This window comes from Chiloscyllium punctatum, chromosome 3, assembly GCF_047496795.1.
Source record: "Chiloscyllium punctatum isolate Juve2018m chromosome 3, sChiPun1.3, whole genome shotgun sequence".
NCBI lineage: Eukaryota > Metazoa > Chordata > Chondrichthyes > Orectolobiformes > Hemiscylliidae > Chiloscyllium > Chiloscyllium punctatum.
The window spans coordinates 93,366,345-93,377,656 of NC_092741.1; the positions used below are offsets into that span (position 1 = coordinate 93,366,345).

The following is an 11,312-nucleotide window of genomic DNA, read 5'->3' on the forward strand; positions in this document are numbered from 1 at the left end:
CAAAAGCACTTCATCAGGAATGACCTCACTCCTAACAGCCCACAAACTCACTCCCTTTCTAGCTTGCTCCAGTACTCTCCTCCTGCCCACACAATCCACACTCACTTCCACCAGTGTCATCCCCTACCCTCTCCAACACATTTCCCATTCCCACCCTCATTACCCAATTCCCCGCTTGGATTCCTGTTCCCATCATGGCCCCAGTATTCCCATATCCCTCACATTCCCTACTGTTGCCTGTGTCTCTGCTTCCCCTTCTGCACCCAACTCACTTCTTTCCATCCACATCCCATACCTCCTCTCATAACTCCCACCATGATCTTCATCCAATACCCCCTACCTTCCTCCTCTCCACTATAACCCTCATCCAACACCCCATCCTGCCTCTTCTTCTCACCCCTTCCATCCTCCACTACACCTACGACATGAGAAACCTACATGTCATGATTTTGTTTTACTTAATAAATCGGTCATTGGAAATGGTGAGATGTATAGTGAAAGGAAAAATACAATGGATGAAGTGTACAGTACAATTGTCAGAAATACTTAAGGCAAAAGTACCAGAATGATAGTATCTGAGCTGATGAATGGGCATGAAATTAAAAAGGTCAAGTTGATTGAAAACCTGATTTAAAAAGATATGCAGTTTTGCAAAATACTTGGAAATATGAGTGGTAAAGCTGCACAAAGCAATATCCAAATTAGCAATTTGGAAGCTTAGTAAATTTTTCTGAGGAAGCTTCCAAAATGACTGAGAAAATGGAGGCATCAGCATTGTTGCTGAGAAATTTAAGTGTCTGTAATAGGGGAAAGCTGTTAAAAGCAGCATTTGCATTTCTCAAGCCATAAAACTAATGGAATAATTGGCTTTTGTGGTTAATGGAAAGCATATAATTTGACGGACTTCATGCCATGAGAAAATCTCAGAAAATTCTCAATTCAGTGCTGTATGTAGTTTTGCTCCAACCACCTCCTCTTTGCACCCCCCCCCCCCCCCACCCCCTCCAAAAACACAATACTACAGAAAGGTGACTTCCAAAAGAAATGGTAGAGTTAACCACTAGTACACTGCTTAGATTTTTCTTTCTGTAATTTCCTTATGCTAAGTAGATTAAACACCTTCATCCAATCACTCTGAAAATGAAGGAAGGGAACACATCGAAAAAGTGTGCTATTGATTGAAGGATAAATAATTAAATATGGAGCTTGAAATCAAGTAAAACATGTTGTTCACAAAGACTTGAGGTTGTGGAACTACTTACTAAGTTAGGCTTGCGTTACGATCCACAGACATCTGCGCTGATTTCTAAGCTCCACCATTCCTTAGAGCTCCATAAAAATAAGTGAATCAAAGTACACAAATTCCCCAAACACACCTGCCTGATGAAATCAGTTTGACAGAAAACAGTGACTAAGTTCCTGTACTTAACAAAAACTTATTTTTCACAGATGATTATTTTCTAATCATGAAACAAAATGAAGAACCCCCAACCTATAACTCTACTAGTTGAAACTTTAAACCACTTAAAAATCCCCACCCGAACAAAACACCTTTGGACTTATGGGTGGAGGAACAGTCCAAGAGCACCAATCCTCACAGTTCGATGAAATGTTCATTTTGCTTTTTAAAACGTTGTTCTTTAATCTTTTTTAGAGGAAATGACAATTGGTATGTTACAAAGTCTCTGGCTCACTTCTGGATAAAGGCAACGGATTACAGCAACTGGTGAGAGATATTAATTGGCTTTCTTCAGACACTGCAGAGAGACACAGACTCGAAACTTACTCTTCCAGCAATACCAAAACTTCTCTCACTGTCTTGCTCACTCCCACAAGCTCTTCAGCTGCCCAGGAGCCAGACAGTTGTTGACAAGCTAATGACTTTCAACAATCAGAAATGGTCAAAATTACAAATCAGCCAGCTACCTGTTCCAGGTTAAATCTTACTCTTCACACTCACATATCCCAGAGCCATGCTATGTACTGCTTCTCTCCCAGTGTTTAAAACAAGGCAGCAGTGTAGACCCAATCATAATGAGCTCCAGCAACTTGTTTGTGAAAGAGCAGCAATTTCTTCCACAGTCCCGGATTTTAAAACAATTCTTCTTACTCATTTCACTCCACAAACAAAAATAAATAAAAATAAAAAAAAATAGGTGAAGCAATTACCAAAATGTGATTGATTATTTAAGTGGTAGAAGGAAAATTGCATAAAGTGATATGGAAACAAGATAGGTATAGAAATTTAGGAATAGTGAGACATGACTTCTTGCAGGGCGGCACAGTGGTTAGCACTGCTGCCTCACAGCGCCAGTATCCCAGGTTCGATTCCAGCCTCGGGTGACTGTCTGTGTGGAGTTTGCACATTCTCCCAGTGTGTGTGGGTTTCCTCCGGATGCTCTGGTTTCCTCCCACAGTTCAAAGATGTGCAGGTCAGGTGAATTGGCCATGCTAAATTGCCCATAGTGTTAGGTACATTAGTCAAAGGGAAATGGGTCTGGGCGGGTTACTCTTCGGAGGGTCGGTGTGGACTTGTTGGACCGAAGGGCCTGTTTCCACACTGTAGGGAATCTAATCTAAAGCATAAGAGCAGAATAAATTATTTCCTGACAGAAAGCCTCTCCCCCCCCACCCGCAAGCCAAACAAGAGAGAGAGAGAGAGAGAGACAGAGAGAGACACAGAGAGAGAAAGAAAGAAAAGGTGGTAGTTAAGGGCAACTATCTCTCCAGAGTCAACCCAAATGCTTCCCCTTCGCACCTCTCTCTCTCTTCACTTCGGTGGAGGGGGAATTCCAGCCCAAGCATTACATGCTGACATAACTACCGCTCCACAAAAGCTTGATAACCATCAGAAGCTGTCAATTAAAACTTTACATGAATATATGCCCCACTGTGATAATAAGAAGTTAAAATCAGGGATGGAACTTCTGGAATCAAGGCTCTAGTGCTATTTTGGCAGTATCAATGTTGAACGTCTTGCTGAGTATTGACAACAAACATCAACACAAAGATTGAGCCAAATCACCCGTGTGTTATAATTAGATAAAAATTTAAAATATAATGATACAGAGTTACCCAAAAAAAGAACTTGTTTAGAAACTTCTGATTCTCAGAAGCAGATGGTTGAACTGTAAAAAAAACATTGCACGTAGCCCAGTGTCAAAGAATTGAAATATTAAAGTTGAAAGGGGGAATGTATTGCTAAAATATTGCACCAATGTATGTAGCAGTACACTTGCTTTAAGCTGAAGCTGTGCAATGAATAGGTTTGGCCTTGTTGTAAAAGCACTGAATCTTGAATAAGTTTCTCCAGAATACAGACCATGTATACCAAACAGCCCAAAATTTATCCCAATGTGGCACTGAAACAGAGAAGAATTGTCAGGTCAAGGGATTTAATATGTTTATTTTTTTCCACTTAAAAATCATGTCAATGGCAACTAAGACTACCAAGGGCATACTGTTTCTTCAAACATCAATAATTTGATGCAACAACCTGACATATTTGTGGCCAAACGCATTACATCAGATGAAATGTTTCATAGTTCTAGTTTACAGGATTAGTGTCTCAGCAAGTTTGCACTATTTTGCAAACGAGCAAAAATTTGCCAGCAGTTGTTTTTGAAGGAAAGACGAAGTTAAAAATGTACCTAAAATATCCAAAAACTATCACAAAAACACATCGGTCATAAAAATATATAGCTTTGCTATCTTCTGCAGTACGTAAGTATCGTTATCCCCGATGTCAAATTGGAACCGGTGCACCATCCTTGTGTCAAGAAAAACCCAGCCCTGACGCATTCTAGCAATCTGTACTCAAAAGGAAAATCATGAAGCCCTCAACACCTCAAGCTATTCTAATCTGTGGTTTTCCAAGTGAAAAGTAAAATCTGTAAAACCGAAACACGTCTTTGCCTCCCCAACATCCAGACACCAGAGCTTGTGGTAAACAACCGACCGCTCATTCATATGCGCCTACCGTCAGAATGCTCCAATGCATCGTCGCTGCGGTCCAAGCTGCGAAAGAAGGAAGAAAGCACCACAACAAGCTAAAAGCTCCCATTGCTGGCAGGGCTAGGCGGTGAAGAGTTCGCTGGTGGCCACTGCCGGAGCTGCCAGGCGTCCATAGCACACACCCTGCTTCATTTTACCGTGTTTGTTGGAAGCGAGTCGCCTCACTCCGCATTGTGCCGGGGCCCCGCTCTACTGCGCTATAATCGGCAACCACCCCCCCATACGGACGGCCGCCGACTATATCTCGGTTTTTATTGTTCGTTTTTACTGGCGCCCGCCGCCGCACCGCGGCAGAAACCTCTCGCCAGGTCGACGGGCTTCAAATAGTAGGGAAGAAGCGACTGGTCCTCAATGTCGGTTGCATTTATTCCCATAGCTCCAGCGATGTGCAGTGGTTGGGCACGGACGACACAAACGAGCTCCGGACTGATGCTGAATGGAAATGGGACAAGTTGCTGCTACCGCTACCGCTAGCGCAGGGTGGAGCGAGGGGGCGGGGCCTGCGCCTCGCGTCATCCACAGAACCTTCCGGGCAACATTCTACTGCCAATCCGTCGGCCGCGCGTCTCTGCCTCCTCCTCTCAGAGACAGCAGAGACAATCGGATCGCACAGTCTGCCCGGAGAAGAGAAAGGAAAATCCCTACACAAGTCCCCCCCCCCACCTCTTTTTTTTGTCGTGGTATTCAGATCTCGATGGCAGACGTTTCTCGTCGCTTCCTGTTCAGTGACAGGACAGTTGTACATTTTGCATGCTCTGCCTTAGATACAACTGAAGTTTTATCTCGGTGCTCCAACTTTAGCAAGGAATTAAAAATAAAACCTCAGCAGCATCTGTACAGAGAAACAGAGTTGAACGTCCAGATTCCGGTGTGACTTCTTCAGAATTCGAAGCAAGAGCATGATTAAGTAAGAGATTCCACATGAACATTGCACGAGTCGAAAGCCGATCAGGCTTAAACCTGTTTCATAATTCAATTACGTCATGTAGAATCTAGTTCCACTTCATTTTACCACCTTATCAATATATCTGTTATTCCCTCACTTAAATCAAATCTATCTCAGTGTTGAGATGTCCCATGTAATACGACACTTAGCTTTCTGGGAAACTAAATTTTACGGGTCCTTCAGAGGAAATTGTTTCCCTGTATTCCTGAGATCCCTGATTTTGCAACACGTGCTCATATTTAATACTCTAAATCCCACTATCCTTCTGATGCATCTGTTGTGGACTCTTAAAGGAAAATTTATCTCTCTGGAGGAGCAGGGATGAAATTTGAACATAGTACTTCAATTATAATTGGACCTAAGCCTCAATAAATCAAATATTATTTAAAATAAAAACTTGCACACCTGGAGAAACTCAGCTTAGTAATATTCAACGTGCTATCTTAGAAAAACTGAAAAATATATCACTGCGCTATCTTCCTAAATAAGGTAGATGTCCACAAAGCTCAACTAGAGCACGTACCTGGAGACCAAAAGAGAAAATGCTGGAAAATCTCAGCAGGTCTGGCAGCATCTGTAAGGAGAGAAAAGAGCTGTCGTTTCGAGTCTAACTGACCCTTTGTCAAAGCGGACCTGCCAGACCTGCTGAGATTTTCCAGCATTTTCTCTTTTGGTTTCAGATTCCAGCATCTGCAGTAATTTGCTTTTATCCATATACTTGGAGAATTCAGCTTGCTCCAAAAGCTGCTCCCATGTTGAGCACTGGGCACTACATCTCAGGAAACACTCCATTGGCACCTGCCACATGCACCCGACATCCACAAATGTTGGCATGCAATATGTGTCAGTCTCTCAGAACCGTTACATCACATTTCTGATTCACTTACACGACTCTGCTGCAAATCAAGTTGTACCAGCAGCTATCATTGTTAAGTTGCAGCAAGGACACCATGTTCATCTGGGACACACAACAAGTCCATAACTCAACCAGACTGCACCCGCAAACACTTCACACACTGTTATAGCACTCAGTCACTCTGAGCCTACCTGGATGCACAAAGCATCCCAGCCTTGTATTGCCTTCCACTCCCTTTTGTGTTTTGACCCCCTCAGCCTGCGATAACGGGCAAACACTACATCTGGTTTGTCTTCCTGTTTAGCGCAGACACAAAGGAAGGAAGCTGATTATGGTTGTCAGAGACCTCAGGAAAGTCAGAGGAGACAGTCTTCACTCAGGGAATCTCAGCACAGTACGTCAAGAGCAGCCTCTGATACCAGTCCAGGGGCTTCAAAATGGTCAGTCACCCAATCAGAGTGGTCAGAGTCAGGATGCTGTCTACGCAAGGGTGAGAAGCTGAAGGTGAAGTAGCCCAACTCCTGTATTGACTCTTGCTGTTCTATTGGCAGCTGATTTCTTCTTCGAATGAGTGAGAGGCAGGTATTGAGGAGATGAAACTGGGTGACACAACTGTTAGTAGTGGTGCAAGGGTGGAGGTGACATAAGTAAGTGAGTAGTCAGAGAAAGGAGCTTGCAAGGTTAGTGATATTGAGTGATGAGATGGTTGAGATTGGGTGAGAGTGGAAGAGCATGAGAGCATAAGTGGGTGGCAGGTAGAGGCAGAGATAGTGTGAGTGTGAAGTACTGGAGAGAAGATGACAGCACTTAAGTCAGTGGAGAGGAGAAGGATGTTCACCTCCTTCCTGCAGTGCTGGCATTTCTCCAGATACAGAAATTGCTTTAACCCAGATGGCAACCTCAGACCAGATTGGCATGGACTGGTGTTGTGCCCTCCACTGCTGATTCTGGAGGGAGAGGAAATCCCATCTCTGCACCATCTCATCCAGCAAGACTTACAGATCCCTGCCCATAAAGCAGAATGACTATTTCTCCTGTGTGCCATGACTGGGGCAAAAGTCAGGAACCTCGCAGGCTAACTCCAGAGTGACAATCCTTGCCTGAGTGCACAAAGGACTTTCAATGAAGGCATGGGAACAAGAGATGGCAGTGAATTCCAGGATTTTCACTGTGTGGCGAGTTGTTTCTGGGAAGATGGGGCCTGAATCAGATATAGGGCCAGGCAGGTACATAGTGACATGAGGTTGGTAAGATGAGGTGTGAAATCTCTCCAGGCCTCACCGTGGAAATCCCTCTAGAAAATACACACAGCTTGGTCTTAACCAAAAACACTTCAAAATTAGCCTGATGTTTCAAGTCCAGTGACTTCCTCAGAATTGAAGGAAAGTGGAAAATTGACAGGTTTAATGCTATTGAAAAGTTTGGAGAGGAGCAGGCAGTACAGGATGAAAGCCAAGAGAAAGGGTAAATAGCATAAGCTAGGTCTGCTGAGATGTAATAAATTTCAGTTTGTAAAGTTTAGACTAAAGCTGGTCTCAGTCATGATGACCATGAAACTATCATTAATGATTGTAAAAACCCATTTTGATCCCTAATGCCCTTTTGGGATGGAAATGTACCATCCTTACCTGGTCTGGCCTACACGTGACTCCAGACCAACTGCAATATGTCAGACTCTTAACTACCCCCAAAATGGCCCGAAGTATAAATCTGCTCAAGGGCAATTAGGGATTGGAATCAAATGCTGGCCTTCCCAATGAGACTAGGTGAGAGCAGTCACACTCACCTGGAGTGGAGAGACATGGGGATAGAATGGTATGGTCAAATATTTTGAAGGTTGCAAATGAATTGAAAAGAAAGAGGTATGCATTTTACACTGGGCGCCATCATTTGAATGTTACTTGTGAGTCATGGAAAGTTACACTTTACTTACACCCTAATGACTCAAAAATGAATCATAAAAGCAACAGATTATATTTGAATAGGTAGTGAACCAATCAGTAAACAGGAAGCAAACTGACATAAAGAAAAACTTGTATTAATAAAACGCTTCTCATACACGATACCTCAAAGTATTTCTATCCAATTAAGGACTGTTGATACAGTCACAACCACCATATACACAGTGCAACAGCCAATTCCACGCACATAAAACTCCCACAAACAGCACTGATAATGACTGTTAATAGTGATATTGATTTAGGGATAAATTCCGAACAGAACAATAGGGATATCTCCCATGTTGTTCTTTGAAATAGTGTCATGGAGTCTTTTAACTTCTTAAACAAAGGAGTCAAAAGGATGTAATGGCTATCAGGTTTATGCAGGAATGTGGAGTTGAGGCCAAATAAGATCAGCCATGAACTTCTTCAACTGTGGATCAGGTTTGACAGGTCTATAACCTACTTCTACTCATAAATTTTGTGTATGTATGTCATGTGTTTCTATTCATGTAATGGGACCTCGTTTAACAGCTTATCTACAGACAATCGAGAATCAAACACTTAACAACAAAATAAGCTTCAAAAACAAGCACAGAGCCAAAGGCAATCTGGGCAGATATACCAGCAAAGACTGGAAACATTTCTTCAATACAATGTTATCCTTCAAAAGAAATGGACCAAAGTCCAGACACTCTGAGGAGAAGATGTAACAGCTTAAAAAAAGAAGTTTAAGGTTCGAACAGAAATTCTGCACATTTCCCCTCAAGGATTTGGCAAATTTCCTCCACCCAAGAGGCTATATTTAATTAATTTGTTTGTTTGTAAGGTGTGGGTTTGGCTGGCTAGGCCAGTATTTATTGTCTGTCATTAATCACTCTTGAGAAGGTGGTGATGAGTCAGCTTTTGAACTACTGTAATCCACATGGCCTCCGGAAAGGATTTTCAGAATTTTGACCCATCAACAGTGAAGAAATGGCAATATATTTCCAAATCAGGATAGAGTGTGACGTCAAGGGCAATTGATAATTCTCCAATGCATCTGCTGTCCTTGTACTTTTACATGCTAGAGGTCGTGGGTTTGGAATGTGCAGGCTGAAGGACCCCAGTGAGAAGTCATAGTTGGTTCAAACTGCTGCCACTCTGCATTGCTGGTGAAGGGAGTGAATGTTGCCGAGGATGTCAGTCAAGCTGGCTGCTTTGTTCTGGATGTTGTCAAGCATCTTGAGAGTTTTAGGAGCTGCACACATCAATGCATATGGGGTATTTCCATCTCTCTCCTCTACACAGGACTTCCATGCCTCTGGATCGAGAAGGTTTTAACTCTGTTTCTGATTTTCAAGTTCTTTAATGTTCTTTTTTCAAATTACCCCATATCATCTGCGAATCATAGAATCCCGACAGTGTGGAATGAGGTCATTCAGCCCATTGAGTCCACACCAACCCTTGGAAGAGCATTCCACCCAGATCCACACCCCCACCCCCACAATCCCTGTAACCCTGCATTTCCCATGACTAATATACCTAGCCTGGATACTCCTGGACACTATGGGCAGTTTAATATGGCAAATCCACCTAACCTGCACATCATTGGACCCACAGACATAGGGAAAATGTGCAAACTCCTCACAGACAGTTGCCCGAGAGAGGAATCGAACTCAGGTTCTTGGTGCTGTGAGGCTAACCACCATGTTGCCTTATCTTGGGTAGAAGACTTGTGTCTTCTACTTGAGGAGTTCGAGTGTGAGTTACTCAGCAGAGATTTCTGACCCTAAATCCTAGTCCTGTGGCCATAGTGTTGAAATGACTGGTCTTGTTCAGTTTCTGGTCAATATTAACCCCCAGGATATTGATAGTAGATGATTCAGCAATGGCATTGAATGACAGCAGAAGATGGTTAGATTCTTTAGGCACGTGGTGGCTCAGTGGTTAGCACTGCTGCCTCACAGCAATAGGAACCCAGGTTTGATTCCAGCCTCGGGTGACTGTTTGCTCATTCTCCCTGTGTCTATGCTGGTTTCCTCCCACAATCCAAAGATGTGCAGGTCAGATGAATTGGCTATGCTAAATTGCCCATAGGGTTAGGTGCATTAGTCAGAGGGAAATGGGTCTGGGTGGGTTACTGGGTGGGTGTGGACTTGATGGGCTGAAGGGCCTGTTACCATACTGTTGGGAATCTAATCTGATCTTGTTGGAGATGATTACTGTTGGCATTTGTGTGGTGCAATTGTCACTTGCCGCCCATTAACCTGAGCCTGTCACACAGTTCTTAATTCATATGACTTTTGCTTATATAGGTAGGTAGCTTAGGGCTAGGTAGTTTTGTAATTTTTGTTTATCTATTTGTCTTGGCATATGCATGGAGGAATGAAGGAAGCAGAGGCATTCTGAGTAATCTAAGATGGAGGATGGGAAAATATTGCAGCTGTAAGACTTCTTTTTTGAGGTATTTTAGGTGTTGGAGCTAATTTCCTCAAATACCACGAGCAGTAATTACTGCTTTATATGCTGTTGCATTGTTTTGGAACTTTGGAGAGAAAACCAAAGTCAAAACAATGGCACTTTTAAAAGGGAGAAGGACAGACAAAAGGCAGCAGATGGTTAGTGAGGGAGAGAGAGAAAGAAACACATATTGCTAACTGACGCAGCAGTGAATCTGTGCAGTTACTGCCTTTGCTGTTTGAATTCATCTATCTCTGAACATCGGAGTGTGTCTAGGAAAACTTAACAAACAGCGAAATTCACAACTGATCTTTAAAGAGCCTGTGTGGGAGAGCTCTCAGCACAGGAACAAATAAGTGCATAGCTTTTTTAAAATATATTTTTATTGAAAAAAATATTTTTTAAATTTTACAAGTACAAAACAATACAATTCAAAACAGTACAAAAAAAGCACACAAAAACATCCCCAACCCATCCTCATGTACAAATGTATAAACATATATAATAAAAATATAGAATAAAAAACCAAACTGGCTGTTTAACTAAATAAATAAATAACCAACAACAAACTAATAAATAGTAGTAACTCAGCCCAGCCAAACAAAACGCTCATACATTCACAGTTCCTCCTCGCTGGATATTGGACTCATAAAACATAATCGTTATGGCTATATAAAAACCCTTATTAGTATGGCAGATAAATCTGTGTCTAGGTATTCCAAAAAGGGCTGCCATGTCTTGTAAAAATTCTCAGTTTTGTGGTGTACCATATTTGTGAAAACATCCAGGGGAATATGCTCCATAACAATCTTCCGCCAACCCAACAGGCCTGGGAGGGGTTTTTCAGATATCCAACCTAGCAAGATATTCTTTCTTGCACAGAACATGAGAATATTGAAAAGTTTTTATCTTATGCGCGTCTGCAGGAAATATAGTGGACAGGCCCAAAAGGAGAGAGATAGGATCCTTCTCCACCCTTACACCTAAAATCCTCTCCATTGCACCCACCACAGCGCTCCAATATGTTTGAAGCCTATCACAAGACTAGAGACAATGGGTAAGAGTGCTCGTACACACATTGCACTTGGGGCATGCTGAAGATACCCCTGGTTTA

At 42.5% G+C, this 11,312-nt stretch overlaps 1 protein-coding gene across 1 annotated transcript in view; it reads right to left on the reverse strand.

Annotated features, from left to right (window-relative positions):
• The window catches only part of tnfrsf21 (tumor necrosis factor receptor superfamily, member 21), a 77,108-nt gene extending 72,537 nt beyond the window's left edge, over positions 1–4,571 (reverse strand). Inside the window, exon 1 of the mRNA XM_072556551.1 lies at positions 3,980–4,571. Coding sequence (XP_072412652.1) covers positions 3,980–4,063 — 84 coding nt within the window. The 5' untranslated portion in view covers positions 4,064–4,571. The remainder of the gene's footprint in view (positions 1–3,979) is intronic.
• Between the last annotated feature and the right edge of the window lie 6,741 nt (positions 4,572–11,312).